The sequence below is a fragment of the Cordyceps javanica genome, chromosome 4, assembly GCF_051103115.1.
Source record: "Cordyceps javanica chromosome 4, complete sequence".
NCBI classification, from domain to species: Eukaryota; Fungi; Ascomycota; class Sordariomycetes; order Hypocreales; family Cordycipitaceae; genus Cordyceps; species Cordyceps javanica.
This window is the reverse complement of record NC_139298.1, coordinates 3,442,684-3,463,655: the sequence shown is the minus strand read 5'-3', so window position 1 is coordinate 3,463,655 and position 20,972 is coordinate 3,442,684. Positions and strand designations below refer to the sequence as shown.

The 20,972-nt window shown below is 51.3% G+C and overlaps 7 protein-coding genes across 7 annotated transcripts; 4 read left to right on the top strand and 3 right to left on the bottom strand.

The window, feature by feature from the left end:
• Positions 1-589: 589 nt before the first annotated feature.
• Positions 590-1,801, bottom strand: V2A60_006939 (isocitrate lyase/PEP mutase family protein; the record flags this gene model as incomplete). Its single annotated transcript, XM_083258229.1, has 3 exons — positions 590-1,221; positions 1,293-1,440; positions 1,514-1,801. 3 exons carry the CDS (start codon positions 1,799-1,801, stop codon positions 590-592), a joined length of 1,068 nt encoding a protein of 355 aa, XP_083114355.1.
• Positions 1,802-3,558: 1,757 nt separating this feature from the next.
• Positions 3,559-4,537, top strand: V2A60_006938 (YoaK family protein; the record flags this gene model as incomplete). The annotated part of the gene is made up of 3 exons (XM_083258228.1): positions 3,559-3,769; positions 3,854-3,883; positions 3,948-4,537. The coding sequence occupies 3 exons, from the start codon at positions 3,559-3,561 to the stop codon at positions 4,535-4,537; spliced, it is 831 nt and encodes a 276-aa protein (XP_083114354.1).
• A 1,041-nt stretch (positions 4,538-5,578) lies between these two features.
• Positions 5,579-6,643, top strand: V2A60_006937 (sterol desaturase family protein; the record flags this gene model as incomplete). The annotated part of the gene is made up of 1 exon (XM_083258227.1): positions 5,579-6,643. One exon carries the CDS (start codon positions 5,579-5,581, stop codon positions 6,641-6,643), a length of 1,065 nt encoding a protein of 354 aa, XP_083114353.1.
• A 3,212-nt stretch (positions 6,644-9,855) lies between these two features.
• V2A60_006936 (uncharacterized protein) lies at positions 9,856-10,509 on the top strand (the record flags this gene model as incomplete). Its single annotated transcript, XM_083258226.1, has 1 exon — positions 9,856-10,509. The coding sequence occupies one exon, from the start codon at positions 9,856-9,858 to the stop codon at positions 10,507-10,509; it is 654 nt and encodes a 217-aa protein (XP_083114352.1).
• Positions 10,510-11,195: 686 nt separating this feature from the next.
• Positions 11,196-13,535, top strand: V2A60_006935 (transcription factor domain-containing protein; the record flags this gene model as incomplete). Its single annotated transcript, XM_083258225.1, has 4 exons — positions 11,196-11,253; positions 11,411-13,036; positions 13,099-13,302; positions 13,360-13,535. 4 exons carry the CDS (start codon positions 11,196-11,198, stop codon positions 13,533-13,535), a joined length of 2,064 nt encoding a protein of 687 aa, XP_083114351.1.
• Positions 13,536-13,609: 74 nt separating this feature from the next.
• V2A60_006934 (uncharacterized protein) lies at positions 13,610-14,485 on the bottom strand (the record flags this gene model as incomplete). The annotated part of the gene is made up of 3 exons (XM_083258224.1): positions 13,610-13,888; positions 13,943-13,972; positions 14,054-14,485. 3 exons carry the CDS (start codon positions 14,483-14,485, stop codon positions 13,610-13,612), a joined length of 741 nt encoding a protein of 246 aa, XP_083114350.1.
• Positions 14,486-17,767: 3,282 nt separating this feature from the next.
• V2A60_006933 (uncharacterized protein) lies at positions 17,768-19,614 on the bottom strand (the record flags this gene model as incomplete). Its single annotated transcript, XM_083258223.1, has 2 exons — positions 17,768-19,221; positions 19,278-19,614. The coding sequence occupies 2 exons, from the start codon at positions 19,612-19,614 to the stop codon at positions 17,768-17,770; spliced, it is 1,791 nt and encodes a 596-aa protein (XP_083114349.1).
• Between the last annotated feature and the right edge of the window lie 1,358 nt (positions 19,615-20,972).

Sequence of the window (20,972 nt, the reverse complement as noted above, 5' to 3'; positions counted from 1 at the left end):
TGGGACGAGCAGTGGCGTTGCACGGTTATATATATATAGATCAGCTCATAGGACATATATTCACTTTTTCTCTTCATAAAATGTGCCATGACGAGTAATCGGCCGACTGCAACGGCGTAAGCTAACTAGTTCTCCTGTTGATTCCCTAGCAAGTGCGCAGCTTTGGCAACCGATGAACCTACCTGCTGTGACATATAACAAGAAAAGGAGACGGTATTTCTGCTTGACTCATTGTCCGGGAGATACATAGTATGTATACGCACGTTTCGCCTTGCAACCCTGTCACTGAGACATGATTGCTGCAGCCTGTAAACCCGGCCAAGACATCACTGCTGTGAGACAGCAACCTTTGCAGACCGCCACCTACCCTGGAAATTTAATTGTCTGCTGCACCGGGAAGATATGACAACAACATGAAGAAAGTAATGAATTGGTCCGTCTTTTTGACGAGAAAAATGTGACTAGAAAATAAATCGCGCTATTGTTTCGGGCAAGCTGAGTCGTTACTTGCAATATATTCTAATACAACGAAAAACGAGAGGCAAAAACATAAGAAAATATGTGCTATCCGTTATTTAACCAGTCCCTTTTATGCGTTAGAGATGCCGTCAGAGAAGGAGATACCACCGGCAGACTGGTCGACCTCCATTGAGTGTTTCAGTCCGCAGACCTCAAACAGCTTGACGGGGGTCAGGTCCTTGGGGGTACCGACAATACCCTTGGTCTTGAGGAGCGTCAGGGTTTCCTTGATGGCTCTGTAGGCGGGAACGATGCAGGCAAAGGAGAAGATCATGATTCTGAAGCCCATCTCGCGGGCCTCGTCGACGGTGATGGTAGGGCTGGCGCCGTTCTCGACGCTGTTGAGCAGCAGGGGCCAGGGCGCGAGGTCCTTGACGGCCTGGGCGGCCTGCTCCTTGCTCTTGAAGCCCTCGAGCAGGCCAACATCGGCACCGAGGTCGCGGGCGGTGCGGAGACGCTCGATGCACTCGTCGTAGCCGAGAGACTGGAGGGCATCCGTGCGGGCAATCAGGACAAAGTCGGAGCGCATGCGGACGCGGGCGGCGTGGGCGGCGCGGATGCGGGAGTAGTACTCCTCGCGAGGGACGACCTTCTTGCCGGACAGGTGACCGCAGCGCTTGGTCAGGACCTGGTCCTCAAGATGAGCACCGGCGACACCGGCGCGGATGTATTGCTCGACGGTGCGGGCAGCCATGATGGGACCTGCATACACGATTAGCTTTTTTTCCCTGCTCGGATATCAAAGGGGTGTGAGACAAGAAGAGATTACATACCGCCGTAGCCGGTGTCCATGTCAGCAATCAGAGGGGGGCCGAAGGGGTCAAGGTTGGCAATCATCTCGGCGTTCTCGCGCATCTCGTGGAGCTGGGCAATGGCCAGATCCGGCTGGCCAAGACGAGACGCAGTGGTACCGGCACCAGTCTTGGGACCGTCGTTAGCTGGGCCGGGACGGTTGCACGCGGGGGGCGGGGGGACGACGGAGCAAAGGACTTACCATGTACAGGGCATTGAAGCCAGTCTCGATGGCGGTACGGGCCGAGAGGCCGTCGTAGACACCGGGGCAGACGATGAGCTCGTTGCTCTCAAAGATCATCTTGCGAAGCTTGGTGGCGCCAATGGCAGGCATGTCGACGGCATCGACGCTGTTCAGAGGCAGGTACTCGACAGAGCTGCCCTTGGACTCAATAACAGGCTCCTCAGCCACGGGAGCAGTCTCGATAGGGGCCTCAACAGGGGCTTCAACGACCGGGGTCTCAACAATATCGACAACAGCAGGCGACATTTTGTGTGTATATGTTAGGGAAGGGAGTATTAGATATTGATGAAAACGGGAGGAGAATGCTGCGGAGGGGAAGAAAAGAGATATCACACGAGCAGATGCAAGAAGAAGAAGGAGAAGGAGATTAGGATTGAATTAATACTTCAGAAAGACCGTTGAACAGAGGGCTTGTCCTGCTTCTTTATAGTCTTAGACACATCTTTCGTCAGCTCGTCGGTTGGGCCATGAGATCCACAGGCAGAAGCGCATCGAGGATGCCAGCTGCAAATCACATCCAGACCGGAGTCCGGAGTTCATCCTACCAGTAATACTGCTTATCTACGGCGACGCCAGTCACTTCTTTGTTGGGGGAGGGAGCACGTCTCGGATCCCTGTGCTGGGGTTGCATTGATTACTTACCCGGGCGCTGCGAACCAACGATGGGTTGAAGGCTCAGGCGATTCGAACTCTGTGGGTCGACAAGATGACACTACTGAGAAGTATGCTTATTCTCCTCACGTAACTTCGCGTCTTGGAGGCCATAACATACACTCGGGGGCAAAGCTTTGGGTCCGCCAAAAAATTGAAGCGCCGGATCAGTGCCAAGGGATTTGGGGCAGGCGACGTACGGGCGATGGATGGGTGAGCGACGCCCGCCAACATCGCCGGTACTGGTAGTGTGTGGTCTCTGACCCTAACCCGTGTTGAAATGTTCATCGCTGTTCGGACCGTGAACGGAGCTGCTGCGCCTCGCCTTGATCATTTCCAGCCCGGTCGAGGGACGCACCGCCGGTCTTGGCAGAGAACCCCCCTCCCCTCCTTCGCCGGTCGCCTCCCTGGGGGTTGCGAAAGAGCGTCTGTGACCTTTGGACTCTTTTTGCCCTTTTCCTGCTTGCCCGGGCAGGGGAGCCGCGCTACACGGCGCTTTTCGAACGTGGCATGTCTTGGACATGTCGGAAATGACCGGTAAAACACCCTTGTCACAGCGCAGACCGTAAGCTCCCCCCTCCTCCTCCTCCTCCTCACCCCTTCCTCCGCCTTCTGAGCGTTATCGTTCCTTCAAGAGTCGATATAGGGTCGAGGGGAGTTGGCCGCTTTTTTTCGCACCCACCTATCCGGCCCGGGCAACTCGCGCAGGGTTGGGGTAGTGGTTGCGGCTTACAAGCACCTCACACTCGACGTCGCATCACTACTTATAATAAAGTGGAAACTTTAGTAAGTTGGTGAGTTGCGCATGGGTCTTCTCACTTGGCAGACTAAGAGCTAGTATCATGGCCTTGCTAAGCCCAGCCGACCATGGTCCAATAGGAATGGAATGTGTACGCCTGCATCTGCAGCCGCCGAAAAAGGTTCACAGGCAAAGCAAGCAAGAGTTGTAAGAGCGTTGACCGGGCAGGCTCGCCACGAGGGGGGACAAAATTTGACAAGACAAAGGGGCTGTTTCTCTATCTCAACGCTGCGCAGCCCCCGTGCTGAATGACAAGGGTCTGTCAAAGACTTTTAGATGTGAAAGAGCTCATTGGTAAGCTTGGTCCGAACTGCCCACTATGTGCCACTGTCTCGCAGCGGATCCGATCCCGCTGTGTGTAAGATCCGCCTCCCGCTATTATCCTGGGCTCATGCGCTATTTCCCACCTAAACACACCCTGGTCCCGAATTTCTTATCCATACCCGACTTGTCCCGTTTTTTTTTCATTCTCGGTTTCCCTTTTATCTGAAGTAATGCCGCTGTTGCATTGTATAACAGACGAACCTCGCTCCCTGTCACTCTGCATCCCGCCATGAACTCCATGAACTCCAAAACCCTAATGTCCGCGCAAGAAACCATGTCGTCGTCCGGTGAATCGAAGCAAGATCCCGAGTCGGGTCGCACCCTCGAGAAGCAGAGCTTCTTCGCCAAGTACGTCAAGGAGGTGGACAACAAGCGCGCGTACGTGCCTATGCTAGTATGCTGCTTCCTGTCGGGATTGACTGACGGCACAATTTACAATGGTATGTCAACAAAACTTTTTACGCCTGAAAAAAAAAGGGACGGCAGAGAAACGGAACATGGAAGCAATTAACACATTTTTATAGCCTACGGAACTTTCGTTTCCATGCAAACAGGTGAGTCACCAATCGTCACGGTGCCCGCCAACAAGCGCCGCGGGGGCTGACTGAAATTTCGCAGGAAACACAATCTTCGTCGCTCTCGGTACCTCTGGATACAACAATAAGCCCTACGGTTGGGCGCGTTCGCTCTGCTCGATCGGATTCTTTATAATCGGTTCCTTCTGCTTCGCGCGCTTCGCAATGCTGCTCGGAGGCAAGCGCCGCGGTGTCCTGAGTCTCTCGTTCCTCGGCCAGGCCATCCTGGTCATGCTGGCGGCCGCCCTGATCCAGGGCGGCGTCATTGACGGATCGTACCCCTCTCATCGCGCCCCCGGGTCCGTCGACTTCAAGGAGATTGCCGTCATCGCCCTGCTGAGCTTCCAGGCGGCGGGCCAGATCGTGTCGAGCCGCAGCCTGTCGGTCGGCGAGATCCCGACCGTTGTCGTGACCAGCATGCTGTGCGATCTCATGTCGGACCCGGCCCTGCTCGCCTGGGCCAAGAACGACAAGCGCAACAGGCGATTCATGGCCTTTGTCCTCACGCTCGTGGGCGCAATCTGCGGCGGCTGGATCTCAAAGGCATCGGGCGCCGTGCAGCCGTCCCTGTGGACTGTCGCGGGCATCAAGCTGGTACTGGCGATCAGCTGGCTCTTCTGGAAGGAGAAATGAGATCACGAAAAGGGTTGAAGCACCACAGTCATCATGCATTTTCCTTTTCCCAGCGCTGCATATAGAGTAATAGACGTACGCGCAACACGAGAGCGCAGTCGAATTTCAAGTATTCGCACGACATCTTTTTCATCTGTGCACCTCCGGTTTGTAACTGTGAGTTCTCAGAGTTCAAGTGCCGAGGGCAAGACCTGGAGAGCCATCATCCAACAATGTTGTATTGGCTACCCCCGTGTGTTGATGCTCCATGATCATTGATTGTGATTCTTTTGCTTTCGGACCACGCACGTTTCGAAAGAGGCCGATTCAGTTCCCGATCGCGGCATCTTGGCATCGTTGCGTGTTGAGGGTGTTCCTCAAAGCTTCCCTGTGTCAGCATTGTCAGAGAGGTACTGGTATGAGACTGGCCAATCAGGCCTGTTTCATCCTTGTTTTGGCACGTGAGCGAAAAGGCCTGAACCAATAACATGTGCGCTGCTTTTTAAGCATGCCAGTAATTGCGTGTGTATACCCGATCAGGCAGAATTTTTCGGATACTCCTTCATGATTGGGTTTGACCCAAAACGCTTTGACATTGCCTAGCGAGAGTGCGCCCATCTTCACATGCTAATACGTGTAATGTTTCCTATTTCTGGTTGGTCGAATCTTTGCATAATGATTACGGGTGCTGTTAAATAAAGCCTTTGTGTGGCGCCCCCATTTTTGCCTCGGCGTCTTGCCGCGGGGTCGCCGGCCTCTCGGGACAACGAGTCAAGTGGACGTGCTGCCGCCCCAACCATCCAAGACTTGGGATAACCCTATTCCACAGCGCCCGTCGCGGTGGGCTTGTTGGGGATGATGAAGTGTGATGTGCTATTCCCCGCAATCTGGAGGCGCGCCATGGCCACTTCCATACCAGGGCAGCAAGACGTATATAGCCGGTATTAGCCCTCCTGGATTTTTTGCTATGAATAGTGTGTAGACATCATCATCATCATCATCATCATTATCATCACAATCTACATCTGATACGCAGCATTCGGTATCACGGCATTGCCCATCATGACAGTACCGCCGGCCAGCGCAAAAGACTCGATGAAGTCGACCTGGCGTACCTGGGACCGGAAACACTGGAACCATAACCACTGGATTTTAAACGCCATCAACCCGTTCCATTGCGACCTTGGTCGAGAAGTTCCAGTCCACCCAAAGTCTGACAAAGTCCCCAACGTCAGCACAACTGATCAGCACATCTGGATCCTGCTCCATGCAGCGGTAGTCCTGGCGGTTCACCAAACCTGGCTAACCCTCACTGGCATCCGACTACCTTTCCTTGCCGCTGTGGGCTATTACACAGCTGGGTTCTTATGGGTTGTGATTCGCCAACTGCACACGATCCGCATGCTTGGACACAAATATGGTTTCTTGGATGGGGACCAGAGTGAACGCGATGGCATCCCCGACTCTGGTGTCCACAAGGTTCTCGGTGCTGGTTGGAAGACGGCAGGCGGACGAATGCTGATGGCTGTCTACCTCACCTACAGCCCGGCATCGTCACCCCTTCAAGACATGAGCTCGCCGGCTTGGTGGGCTTGGCTTCCGTTCCAAATTGGCATGTATGGTGTCATCCTTGACTTCTGGTTCTACTGGTATCATAGATCCATGCACGATATCAACGGCCTCTGGCAGTTTCATCGGACGCATCATCTTACCAAGCACCCCAATGCCATGCTGTCCGCGTACGCCGACGATGTTCAGGAGTTTTTTGATATGGTTGGCATCCCGTTCCTGACATATCTGACGTTCCGAGCCATCGGCATTCCGCTTGGTTTCTATGATTGGTTTATTTGCCACCAGTACACCGCCTTCACCGAAGCCGGTGGCCACAGTGGCTTGCGACTGAACATCCAGGCCGCCTCTCCCTTCAGCCCCATCCTCAACTACTTTGATGCAGAGCTCAGAATCGAGGATCATGATTTGCACCACCGCAAGGGCTGGAGGAAAAGCCACAACTACGGAAAACAAACTCGTGTGTGGGATAGAATATTTGGCACTTGCCACAACCGCATCGAATTGAGCAAAGACAACATCGACTACACGAACCAGGCACGGATTCCTTTGTTTTAGAGACTGTTGGCAAGAGCGTCTGCCGAGTAACGATACATATATACCCCGAAGATTTACGTATTAGAATGAAGAACGCAAGAATTGCCCCAGTGGACTGTTGCTATTTGCCACAGACTCTGCGAAGCACACGAATTGAGAGAGAAAGTATTGGGAACCCAAAAATGAGAGAGAACAGCAGAGGACAGATAAATACTACCATATACCTTTATAGATTGTAGATAGTTGAGCAAATCAAGGTTTTACTACTTCTTACTTGCAGTGCCGACTTTGGCCATGTGCGTTGGTTTATTCTACTGTTGAGATTCAGCTGGTGCTGCTCTTAACGCTCTGCCACTACCTCAATTCACAAATGATTGGCATTCTTTTAACGGTGACGATAGACAGGAACACTCTCTCGTCACATCGAGAGAAGTGAATCCTGAATGGTAAACTTGGGTAATGTAGCTCAGATGGCTTGTTTTCTTTGCTGTCCCTTTGAACAGCCTCCGTACCGAGTGCCGGTGAGGATGATTCTTCCTCTTTCATTAGTGTGTCCAAAACGACAAGTCATAGAAAGTTTTCTGAGAGGCCGCAAATTACCGTCTGTCTGTCTCCCTTGCCGTAGAATTTCAAGTTACTCGCTCATAGTGGTTGAATACACGACGCGGGGGGCTGGAAAACCCAATTCTGCACATCACCAATAGGGTGCTTCTCTTTGCTGGAACCTGACAAGCACATGCTTTGCCTTGCAAACGCTGAGCTGGTCAAAAGCATTGCCCTCCGCCAATTCCGCTGAGCCACGTCTACTAAGTGGGCTCCAGTATCATGAGAGGTGGACTGTCCCAAACTAAACTGCCGTCGATAGAGTGATCAGAGTTTCAGCTCCAGCTGTTTCGACAAGTCAATACTGAGCGTTTACTCACTAATGAGTGCTTTCTGGCAAACTTGCACGTGTCAGGGCCATGTCCGTGAGCATTTACCCGGTAAAGGCCAGCGCCGCCAACACGCGAGTGACTGTTCGGAGGATAGTATCCACGCGTCATCTGCCGGCTATGCTTGCCTCAACAGACCTCTAGTATATGACGGCTAGTAAAAAGCATGTGAATGGCGTCTGATCGGCGACGGCCGTAGCTATCCCCAAGATGTGGAGGCCGACTGTCTCGAAAGCACAAAGGAAGACTCCACGATGAGAGATACAACAGCCTAGAAACACAACCCCTAGGGCAAAGCAATGACTCCGATGACTCATCGGCGCAACACATTTATCTCGAGGGAATCTAAATAGATCAACATGGTATCGGGCATGTCGATGCGGAGAGAACCTAGCGTAACGACCCCTTCATCTGATGCGTCTTGACTCTGCCGTCTTGGTATTCTTGTGTACTCATGGAGTGTCATGGTATATGAGTAGTTTCGGAGGGAGTATTCTGCTGATACTGAACCGATTCTAATTTGGCTAATCTTCAGCTCTGTTACATATTGCTTTGCAATAGAACGTCATGATGATTGGTGACGACGGGAGTGACCCTTGTTATGCTCGTCGCATTTTTATGCATATCCTGTCACACCCTCATACGAACATCATTCTCGAAGTCTATCATAGTAATTCGCACTTTGACTCGGCGACGCGCCGCAGCAGAATATACCCAATCTCTTCGAAACGTCTGGAAGCTCTGTACGGAAACACCGGGCATCTCGCTTACACTTCGGCCTCGGAGATGGTTCATGGCCGTATGGAATGCTTATTTTCTCCTGGGCAGTTTACCGCTCTACACCTCAAGTTCTGTAACAGCCCAGCCTAGCGACCATAATTGCTCTCTTCATTCTCAACCTTCGAACAAACAAAGATTATTCCAAAATCATAAAAGGTATGAGGACCGTTCATGGGTGCGCTGCTTGTTATGGCTCTATTCTAAGCCCGCGTGGTTAGCGCACCAGTAATACTACCCTAGACACTGAAGGATGAAAGAAGTAGTCTGGCCTTTCTGTGTAAGGGAAGAGGGCGGCAGTTGGATACATCTATAACGTCATTTATTATGCATTCTCGGTTTACATTGTGTCTATTTGAACGTGTTGCGTTCTCGAATGTTCAGAATGTCCCTGACACGATCGGTTATAAAACCACAGCGTTGGCACACTTCACCGTCCATACCAGACTTGGCAGCAAGCGACCTCGTGCCTGCTACCTAGCTTTGGTCCCTGTTCGCATCAAGCATCACATTACATATAGGACATGGAACCGGTACGTCATTATTAGCTTGCGATCTCTCAACTGTGTTGACACTAGTGTTTCAGAGTCGCAATGTAAGATCATCTGAGCATTCAATGTGGAAGATGTGCTATATACAAGTTAGCCATTCAGTGTCGTGTTGCGCTCCGTGGCGCACACGTGCTATGAGCTTGAAAAATATATATTTTACTCGAATAAGTTTCTCGAGCTCTCATGAGACAGAGATACAAAGAGGCGCGACACTCGATGGCGCAGGTGGATATTGCCGATGAGGTTACTATTTTAGGTCAATATGATGTTCCCCCACCTGGTTCAACCCCGCTCCTAGGATCGATGCAGCTTCGAGAAAGCGAATGGGTTTTCATTTGCTGCATCAAATACTTTTCAGTTGATCGTGTCAACTTCTCTAGGTTCAATAATACAGGTGCTTTTATCGTACTCATCGACTTTGTTCCTATCACCCGATGGTTCTCGAATCGGAGGCTTTGGTGGCACGAGGGCCTTTCTCGGAGGGAAAATGGTCGCTGGAACCGGTCAAACTGCGTGAGTTGCGCAATGACGAAGTCTTGGTTCAGATGGTAGCGTCTGGAATTTGCCACACAGACCTCCATTGCGGCGATACTGCAGCAGACGCCGGAGTGCCGGGTGTTTACTATCCCCGTGTGCTTGGTCATGAAGGTAGGCTCACTTCTGGGACAGAGGTTTTTTTTTTCCAGTTTTGTTTACATTGAAACTCTTTCGATCAGGCTCTGGTTATGTGGTTCAAGCTGGACGTGCGGTAACGAATGTACAGCCGGGTGACCCTGTCCTTCTCTCGTTCTCATATTGCGGAGAGTGCTATGTCTGTACCTCTGGGCCGCCGTCACACTGTGTCAATTTTTTTGACATCAATTTCATGGGAGAACCCGTCTTCGAAGGTGGGATCGGGGGCAGATTCTTTGGTCAATCTAGCCTTGCAAGGCACTCTATCGTGAGCGATAAGTGTGTCGTGAATGTCGCTGGGATGGGTCTGAGCCTAGACGACCTGAAGCTCCTTGCACCTTTGGGATGTGGCCTCCAGACAGGAAGTGGTACAATCACAAATGTTGCCAAAGCCAGCACCAAGGACTGTGTTACAATTGCTGGTATGGGAGGCGTTGGACTGGCAGCGGTCATTGCAGCCAAGAACAAAGGGTGCAGGGTGATCATTGGACTCGATCGGGTCGACAGTCGCCTGGCCCTAGCCAGATCGCTGGGCGCGACGCATACCATCAACACAACAAATCTTGAAATGAAGGACATCGTGGACAAGATCAAAGAGGCGAGTGAAGGGCTCGGCTCTACAATCAGCGTCGACACGACAGCATTCCCCGCTCTTGTTTCTGCGCAAGTTGATGCGACGCGATACATGGGCAAAATCATTCAAGTGGGAACGGGCATGCCTGATTCGAATCTTGCACTGCACATGCAAAGCTTCATGGTGAGCGGCAAGCAGTATTTCGGGGCTGTGCAGGGGCACGCCAAAACAAGCGAATACATCCCTGAAATGATAAAGTGGTGGCGCAATGGGGAGTTTCCGATCGAGAAGCTCATCACATTTTTCGGGTACCAGGATTATTCCCAAGCGCTGAAAGCCATGGGCAGTGGTGAGGCAATCAAGCCAGTCATTGTTTGGTAGATGCAACCGTTGTCGTGCCGTGTCGGTGGGCGAGCGGTGCTTACAGAAGATCATTACCGTATTCTCTCGTGAAAAAAAGCCCGGAAGCCCGGCAGAAGACTTGCGTGACTGAATATTTGAATCGGGACCGGGTTTCATGCAGGGTCATCGACCATCTTTCCCCGCTTGAGTACCGCGATGAGGCTGCTTTCTTGATGACGACTGAGTCAAGCGCACAGTGAGCCTGCAACGACAAAGGTAAAGCCCGAGGTGCTCGTCTGTTGATCATTGCACTAGACGTCGCAATATCGCGGGCTTCACCTCTCATATAGGAATAATCTACCCTTGCAGCGAGCACCGCTCGAAATAGCTGAGCTTGGACCGTCTGTAGCCGCAGCTTCCGTGTGCACTAGTTAGATCGTAGAGGCTTGCAGTTGGGGCCCCCAAAAGACCCCGCGTAACTCCATGCAGCTCGGAGATTTTATTTTTTTAGTGACATTTTTATTGGAACGAATGAGGAGGAGCCTTGTTACAACGGCTGGCAGAAACCGCCGCACTAACCAACTTAATAGAGCCTGCAAGTCTATGCCGTCAGCACTAAAGCTAGCTAGTTCGGGATACTCCTGATTCTATTTCTTATAATTACTTCGCAGCCCGTACCCACCGAGGCAGCTTCTTCCGTTCTCTCCCCAATCTCCCCGCTCACCATGGCAGACTCGGTATCCCCTGCAGCGGGCTCCAAGCGGCGTCGCATTGCTCTCGCATGTACGTCCTGTCGTACGAGAAAGTCCAGGTAGAGTGAAACCGAAGCTATCGTAATCGAGCAACGTCGGCTTATTCCTCATAAAAAGGTGCGACGGGCGGCGACCCACGTGTTCAACCTGCCATCAGCTGGGGTTTGAATGCCAATATGACGCGCCAGACTCTACGACAAACATAATTGTCCAAAAGGACTATGTCTCGGGTCTCGAGCAACGTCTCAAGAAAGTGGAGCATCTATTACAGAGGCATGATGACTTGTTGACCGGGCATTTGTCTGCCTGTGCCCTGACCCGAGACCCGTACGACGAGCTGCCAGTGGGCTCATTACCGCTAAGGAACGCGCCTGTAAATGATGGAATTGAGATTGATGCCTCTGTCATCGACTCTGGTGATTCAGGGAGCGAAACCGAGACAAGAACAGATGGGCTAGCCATAACCTTTGTCGATGAGCGCGCGGCTGCGTATTTCGGCGAGTCGTCGAATATCGGCTTCGTACGCTATCTTCTTGTATCCGTCTCGTCCATTTGGGGAGTGAAAAAGCCCGAGGTACCTCAGCTCAGCAAGGGTGATAATGCGGACGGCAAACGAGGGACAATACTATCCTCGGAACACTCCCCCCTCGGAGCCTTGCCGACAACCCCGCAGTCGCTTGCGACGTCTTCGCGTCTGCCAGCAGTAGGCGACATGGAGGTCATGATCAATCGATACTTCAACACCATGGGACTCTTGTTCCCGTTCCTGCACGAAGCGACCTTTCGGCATACGTATCATGCCTTTAAAGCGAGCGGGTTCAACAAGGTTCGACAAACTTGGCTCGGGGAACTCAACCTGATCTTTGCCATTGCCAGCAACATCAACCGAAAACAAGGCAAAACGTCAAAACAATGCTTCCAAGAGTCACTCGTCTACTACAGAAGAGCAATGTCACTATGTGGGGCATCATCATTGCGAAGTGTTAGTCTTGACATTGTCCAGTTCCTGCTCCTACAAGCGTTATACCTTCAAGGTACACCTCAGGCCGGAGAGGCTTGGGCTGTCCATGGCCTATTGGTGAGAAGCGCACTTGCACTCGGCCTGCACAGTGACAAGGTGGGAAGACAGCTGGATGAGATTGTACAAGAGATGAGAAATCGAACATGGCACACCATTTATTGCCTGGATGCGGTCCTCGGCGCTACCTTTGGCCGTCCTTGCGCAATTCCACCCTCTCATATGACCATCCGTTTACCACAAGCATGGTATGTCCCAGAAAACACTCAGCTCGGCGACGAACCCGAAGCGGCGCAGGTAGCCACCGACTTTTTGTCCATCTCGGTTCAGCTGTACCAAATCATGGGTCTTTCCATCGAGACCCAGTACAACGGCAACATCGGATCAGAAAAAAGCGAGAGTGAAGCATCTATGATACAAACTGCCGGCGTATTGAAACATAAGCTGCGACGATGGGCGGAAGCTTTACCGCCTGCGTTTTCCCTAATGCCAAGCAGCTCGCCTGACCTAAAGCACAGCTCAAGGATGAATAAATTGCGAGCCATCACAACGGTCAGGTATCACAGCATCTCGATCCTCATCCACCGGCCATTGCTATGTGTAACTCTGACATATCTATCGAAAATCAATGGAAAGCAAGATGTAGAGCTTCCGGGCATGACACAGCTCGTCATGGCCGAAGCATTTGAGTGTATTTCCTCTGCGGAAGAGACAATCAGAATGGCTGCATCCGTTTTCGGAGGTGGTCCTGTGGAGGATAGCAATCTTGGTGTATGGTTTTTCACGCTGTATTATGGTCAGTTATTTCAGTTGCTCGTGTCATATCAAGTACGCCCGGCTGACCTTTCTGTCTGACAGTTTTTACTGCGGCGCTCATGATATGCGGAGGCATGCTTTGCGCCCGACACAGCCATCGTACAAATGCAGAGGCCGTGGTGGCTGAAGCCCGATCAAATCTAGTGAAGGCGGCGGATGCGCTCGAAAATTTGGATAACAGTAACCCTCTTGTTAAGAGGTGCGTAAAGTATATCCGGTATCTGTCTCAACTGCAAGATTATCGATGTAAGTGGCGCACAATGCTCAGAGGAATGATGATTTACTTACTTTGAGTTGTCGCAGCCGATTCCGATTTCCCTCATTACCCGCCCGAGGAGTCAAACATGTTTGGCCAGTTCGATGGCGACGAGTTCATGGGCATGATGGATCTGCTGGACGATCATAGTGGCCTTGGCCCTTATCTGGCTGCCGAGCTGTTTGATGCTTCTACTTTCGATTCACTAACATTACCACTGTAAATGTAAATTATCTTGGAAATATAAAGGACGCAGTATAATACTACTTAAGAGGCAACACAGAACCGGCGTCGCAATCAAAGTTTCGATTTCCAGTCCTTATTGAACAGCAGGTGGCCGCTGTTCTCTTGGTGACGGGCTTGGCGCTGCATGCTATCCAGCACCATTGACTTGACTTCGGGATCGCGAACTGTTGTCCGATAGAACAAGGAGAAGAGACTCGTAAACTCCCATCGTTCCAGCCTTTCCCACATCTCTAGCATCGCGGTGGGGCCTAAAGGAATGAAATTCGGAAACGCGTAGTGGAAGAAAAAGACCTGGTGGTTCTTGTTGTGATGAGCGCGCACCAACCCAGACTATAAGTGAATTTAGCATGGAGCAACAAGTCAGATGAGCGCAACATATCGTACCTGAGAAATTCCAATGGAATCACCAACGAACTAGTATCGTAGTGTTAAGTTATAGTTCGCGATGGTGAGAAGAAGATGATTAGGAAAAAAGCGGTGTCGTTGAAGACGTACAAGATTCTCGTTCCAATGGAGGGCGGAGCTGCCAGGAAAGTGGCCACCGAGCTTGACGATATTCACAGCTGGAAGTATCTCTAGGGACAAGCCACTCACAAACCGCCGATGGCCACGTTCATCGTCACGATTGATCCACTCCTTGTCTTCTACGGCTAGATAGACGGGACAGTCGAACTCGTGGGCCCAGTCGAGATGGGTGCTGTAGAAATGGGGGTGCGAGATGGCGATCGCCTTTAGCCCGCCCCTCGACTTGATAAAGTCAATCGTGTCTGGATCAAGCAGGCTGATGCAGTCCCACAAAACGTTGCCTGCCTCGGTCTCGATAAAGACGGCGCGCTGCCCTATGGCAAACTGCGGGCTGGAGAAGATGGACCAGATGCGGCCGTCGACGCTGTCCTGCTTGATTTCGTTTTTATAGCCAGACTGCATTCGGGCAAGTGTAGTCCACGACTGTCCGGACGGTGGCACGAACTGGCGTGGCTCCTATAAAAAGAGAACATCAATACATGACGTAGCTCGGAAACAACCAAGAGTTGAATGTACATCACACATGCGACAAGTTGGTGGCCGCTCCTCATACGGAACACCAAACTGCGTCCCGCAACTCACGCAAACACACAGGTTGCTGGAAGTGGCCATGCTAAATCGTGAAACTTGGTGAATGGTGAGTTGCTGTTGATCGATTCTTCCAGCGCATTTATATTTCCCATTAATAATGCAGTATACTTAGTATGCATGCCCCCTTCACGCAGCTGCATGCAATATCGTCGTCGCTCGAATAGGGCCTGTTCCCGACGCCGCCCAGTCCACTGCTTCCCCGGTCTCCCCGATGCAGGCCACATGCACGGGGACTTCGGCTCGGGTTGGCAGCCAAGATCCCGGAGTGCTGCCAGTTCTAGCTACATGACCAATCCTACCAAGATTGTATCTGAGCCGCTGTTGACATGATATCTTCTTATACGACTACTCTCACAAGAGGTTCGAAATACAGCCATTGTCGCCCGCACGGACTGGCTCGCAGTCTCGGGAAGGGTGGGGGAGTCTAGTGCTCCTTTTGGTTATTGCTGGCGAGACAAGACAAGCACAAAGGTAGAGAGTCTAGAGAGAGTTGATCGAAAGTGGTCAACTGAAAATGGACTAGCTTTTTTGTCAAGCAATAAAAACCTTTTCTTTCTATGGGATTTCATAGATTAATACTTCTAGGTGCTTTCAGACCGTTACACCCCTCATATTGCTAACCGCAGCACCAGTAGCTCAATGATATAGCCCAGCCACTGTTCCAGACTTTGTCAATAGTGAACAAGACAATACGGAAATACAGTTCTGGCAACAAATCAGTTGCAAATAATTTGGGCGCGGATTCCTCTATCATGGAATTAAATCACAGTAGGGCATAGCAACTTGAGAGAACCATAAACTCTATAATATTTATTGCTAGCTCTTCACCAACTATTGCTCCAACCACCCAATCTCATGCTTTTCGAAAGTTTACTCCTACTGGCTGGACCCATTAGCTATGACTTGTTTACCAAATCGCACCAAACAATATCCGAAAGAGTCATTCGCCGGCTCATGGCGCTGGGAGCTGACAATGAAAAGCTGAAAATCTACTGAGACCTTGTAAATGACAACCAGCGGAGAGGTACAGCTCTGCTTGACCAGGACTTGTCTACTGTTTGCCACTTTGAAACTGAGCTTACTTGAAATTTGTTTTACATGTTTTGAAGACATCGAACACAAACCCTACACTAATAAACGATAATGTAATTGACATTAATTTCATTCTCACCATTTCACCACCTGAATATCCTTTCCGTACTTTTGCGAGGGCCTCGCAGTTACCACATCGCCACCTGGTTGTTCCCCACCAGTCACGCCGGCCTGGCAGAGGCCAGAAAAAAATATTCATAAAGAGTTTCATCCCATCACCGCGACCTTCAATGATAGTCTGGGCTGTATTACCGCAGTGTGGACATTCAATGGTCTGCCTGTACGGCCTCATTAAATCGAGAGGCACGGGTTGACGGGATGTCGTTCCTTGTGTGGGCATCTCCTGCGTGGTGGTCTCCATCGTATCTTTGTTCAGATTCTATCTCAATACGACAGTTAGTTGACGAATAATTAAGGCTAGAGAGTCACGCACACGCCTCGCTTCTTATGGGGTGACACGAGTCCAACAGGGTGACAACAATTAGTGAAAGCCAAGCTAGTCAATGGATGATATCAGCTACCGAAACTTTTGGTTGCCAACACAAGCTATATATACGCGACAAAAGTAAAAGGAACCCCCTGCCCCTTCAAGGTTCAATCCCAGTCAGACACCGTTGCTGAACGGAGAGCAGGACTGAGAATATGGCGCCCTGCCGAGCAGATTCTCGAGACGAGAGGCCAGCTGTGCGCCTTGAAACCTCATTAACCCTTGTCTGTGCAGTCAGGCTCGTCAAACAAGATACAGTAGCTTGCCACTTATTATCCGCAGCGTGCCTAAAATAAAAAAGAGCTTTTGCTGATCGCCCCGCTCAGGCGCCAACGAACATGTCATGGTTACTGACACAAAGCCAGACCAGTTAGCTTGTCTTCCAGCTGCCATCACCACCCGCAAGCTATTCTGGTCAAACCCAGCGCGAACCTAACCGAACCCACCAGCTGAGTGACACTTGCCATTTCAAATTTGACAATGCGGTAGATACCGGTTGAACCTCTCTCGCGGCTTGGGAGGGCTAGTCTTGAAGTGATGTGGTCTCATCAGGCTCGGAAGATGCAAGCCTCCATACCCACGAATTACCCAAAACGCCATCTATCCGCCTCTAGTCAAACTGCAGCTTCATAAAGGCCAGCCACCCCCTGGAAAAAAATGGTTTCGAGTTCAGACCATAAACGAGGCTCGCTTATAGCATGTGTTGAACAGAAAACCAGGCGACTCTCGCGATTAGGATGGCAGGCAATCTGGCTGCAGACAATGGGAACGGAGGTAGAGAGATCCAACCAATTCAGACGGATATGAGCAATGCTATGGAGTGGGGCGAATTAAACTCATTATCAGGAGGACTGCACCCCGTGGTATCCATGGCCGCCAAAATACAGCCGGAATTGAGGTTCCATTGCTGACCTTTGACAAGACTTTCCAGGAAGGGAATGTTTCACCAGGCCTGCGTGGCGAAGCGCCTGTCCCGACCCTCAGGACCTCGGCAGTTTCAGATAACACAAAACTTGTGCATATACCAAACATGGCAAGGGTCGATGTGAAAACCAGAGGCGGGATTGAGAAAGTTCAAAAATCGTGTGTTCTGGCAAGGCCGCCGGCGCGAAGAAGCCGTTGCCTTGTGCTACTGCGCGAAGCTGATACATGAAAAGACCGTGGCAGGCTTGGGAGGAAGCTTTGTTGGCAACGTTTCGAAGTGATAGTAAACCTAAATTTCGTGTCATCAACCAGGAAGACTCCGAGGTCTGATGCATGCAAAATAGCGCTGAGGGGGTAGGTCTGCCTCGAGCGAACAAAGGCGAAGGAATATCGCTGAGTAGGACGCTGACGCCGAAAGATCAGACATACGACATTAATTCTCATACAACCTGATCCACATGATTCCAACTTGCGAATCGCAGCATTAATACGCGAACACCCAGCCTAGCTCAACCTCACAAGATCGAGGGAGGTGGGCATGGGTACCATCTGTCTATGGGTTTCTTAAAAACTATCTGGATAAGTACTGGCTACATGCCAAAGTTCTCAAAGAGCCACCATACTTTGCGTCCGCGCATCACCCACGACCGCATCGCTCTGCGCGCCTCGCGCTCAAGCTCAACCGGTCCCAAGACCACTACAGCGACAGAGTCACCGGGATTACGACGCATCAGCCGTTCAATAAGCTCGGGAATATTTGCATGCGAGCAGGGACCAGTCAGCGAACAAGACTTTCTCGCGGTGCCTGGTTGCGGAACAGTGGCAACTCCCTCTGCCTCGCCATCACTGACAAGTTCCGCATCTGGACACAAAACTACGGCACGACCACCCCCATCATCTTGGAACGCATCGCTAGTTAGAAGCCGCCGCGGAATCGCGCAACAAGTACCGGATCTAGAATTCACAGTCCAAATGACCCTTGCGTTGCAGATGGCACGTTTCCTGCGTCGGACGGCGACGTATGTAAAATAGGCCGGGTATGCCAGATACCCGGGCATGCCGCCAGCGATGAAGAGAACTTGATCGGCGTCGAATAGGGCGAGATCATCCATTCCTTTGCCTAGCGGGTTCAGCGGCCCTTCGTACAGTACTGACACTCTGGCTTCTTCCTCCGAGGTTGCTGTGGGAGAGGTAGCATATTCCAAGCTGAGCCTCTCGAGCTGAGTTGCGTCTTTGACTGCGTAGATTCCCCTTGCCGAAGAGATAGACCTCCAGAGCGCAGCAAGATGGCGATGAAGCCAACCATTTGTTGTGCGTATAGTTGCCACTACAATGGGCCTTTTCTCTCTTGGCCTTTTCTTTAGCTCGTCATTCTCGTTCTCCATGACTGAAAAATCTGTGGCTCGGGCAGATCTCAGTATTACAAAGGGCGGTTGTCCATCCTGTCCGTCAGCTGGAGGGTTGATGGCTGCCTGGGCTACCGCCTGGGCGTCTGGTGAGGTCTGCTTCACTAGGACTGCTTTTGTCTTCTCCGGCAGTATAATTGCCACAATCAGCAAAAATAGAGTCTGCAGCAGATATCTCCTTGCTGATACTGCATGGTTCCAAAGCAGCCAAACAAAAATCAGCTGGGGCGCCAAAACCACCAAGCCCCAGATCAGCCCTCTGGCACTGAGCTTCTGCGTTGCACTAAGCACGAGATACAGGCACAAATATTTCAGTATGTGTATTCGCTCCGATTTGGAGTGCAGCATGCGGGCATCCATGCCCCCAAGCTCTACCAGCATATGTAGCAGCAGGAGGAGAAACATGACAGCGCGGAGAACAGTGCGGTAGCGGTTCAGTCTCGTGTGCGAGCAGCCCAGGAGACGCGCAAGGGGGCTGCTTCTTTTCATTCCCAGAAGTGGAAGAAGTGGCCACTGGGAAGCGGCGATTAGAGCGAGACGGTTGGATAGATGGAAAGCTTCTGCGTCGGGGAGACTGAGGAGGCGGAGCGATTGAAAAGCGCCGAGGTCTCGTGGAAAGCGGGCCAGGCTGAAGGGCTCTATCCGGCCGTCGTTAGCTTGCAGAAGACGAAATATGATGTATCTGCTTTCTGACCGTCAATTTCTCCTATGCTAGAGAGAAGAAAAAGCCATGAGAACCAGATGGATCCAAAGATCCATTCGTCTGGCCGACACGGCTCCATGGCCATGAAGTACGCGTCGTCGCCCAACCACCAGTTCAGCTTGTCCCCGAAAGAGGATCGCTTCAAAGTACGCCGTTCGTTGATTCTCGATGAAGTGCTGCGCATGCGCCATCGCCAGAACTGACGTAGGATGATTATGGCGACCAACGCTCCCAGCGCGGACCCCTGCGCAACGGTAGCATACTGCGATGCTACGCGGCGATGCGCTTCCTTTTCCGTATCTGAGAAATTGAATCGTGGAACTCCCATTATCCGTAGCTCCGCAAGTTTCTTGGTCATGGATTTGAGAAGTTGAATCGGAACGAAGAAGGTCAAAGGTCAACGCCTTGGAGATTTGGACATGAGTAAGTCCCAGTGCTCCCCTGGTACGTCGGCTATTGCCCGTTGTGGCTTGGCTTGAGCGATCAACAGTTCTAGAAAAAAAAAAAAAACAGCAGTATCATTTGCTCACAGAAAAACCGTTTCACAGCCACTTTGTTAGTTTTCTAGTTTCGAGTTGCTGTCATCAGGTAGACAGCTGGTAGGGGGCTTACCTGGAACAAGTACCCTGCACTGACACCCGACTCGCAGGCCACACACTGTAGATATACTAGCCATAGTACTCGCTAGAAGATGAATTGAAGACAAGTAACTGCTTATTCGTATGAGCTTGGATTTAGTACTACAAATTGTGCTAGGGTGTGGTTCAGTGTGTTCTAGCTGCTTCTTCTGCATATACCGCTGTCTTGATACGCGTTTCGCCCGGACGTCTCATTAGCAGGATCCTTTCGTCTAGATGGCGGCGCCTCTCTGGCTTTCTAGACTTCATCAGCGGTATCGTGCGCTGCCATGAGCCCCCTGCCAGTTTGGCCTGCCAGACCCGGGGTGAGAAGCAAGGATGAAAGAAGTCGGTTCGAAGTTCTGATGTTGTTCCGAGCAATAGGATCCTGTGGCCGTCGTTCACCTGCGTAGATCGTCTTCAGCAAGTAGCTAAACTCGACAGAGCCGATCTTGCGTTCCAGGGCACCTGAACTAGGCCATAACAAGGTAGGCATCTGAAAAACTGCATCTCCTCAATGGCCTTCACCACACGTGTGCGTTACCCGAGCGGAGATACCGATGTCTAAAAAGAAACGGTAATTTTGTCGACTACATGCGGCAAATTCAAGACGGCGTTAACGAAGAATGCGGCCGGTACCTGTGAGCGGCGAACATGGGAATCTTCTTCAAGCAGAAGCTGATAGAGGCGGAACACGCGACTCTGTTACTTCTAGGCTTCCTTTACCAGTCTCGGCTCGGGTCAGATCCAATACGACCGAAAATTTCCATATTTGTCGCGAGGTCAGCTACCAGGCATCAACCCGCCGATGCACCTTGCAGCGGGGCTGGGATACCCCAGGATATCATTTGTCCGAGATACACACAGTGATTTCCAACAACAACCGGGACGGTCTTACTGCTCCTCGTGAGGCTAACACTGAGAGCCAGTCAAACCCTGTAGACATTGTGGAGCTATATCAGTGCCTTCTTGCTGGCCTCTTTCTAAAGTGAGAATTCACTGGCCCATGTGTTTTATGGCCGAGTAAAAGTAACCTCGCTCAAGCTTAGCGGCATTGATTGAGGGCTAC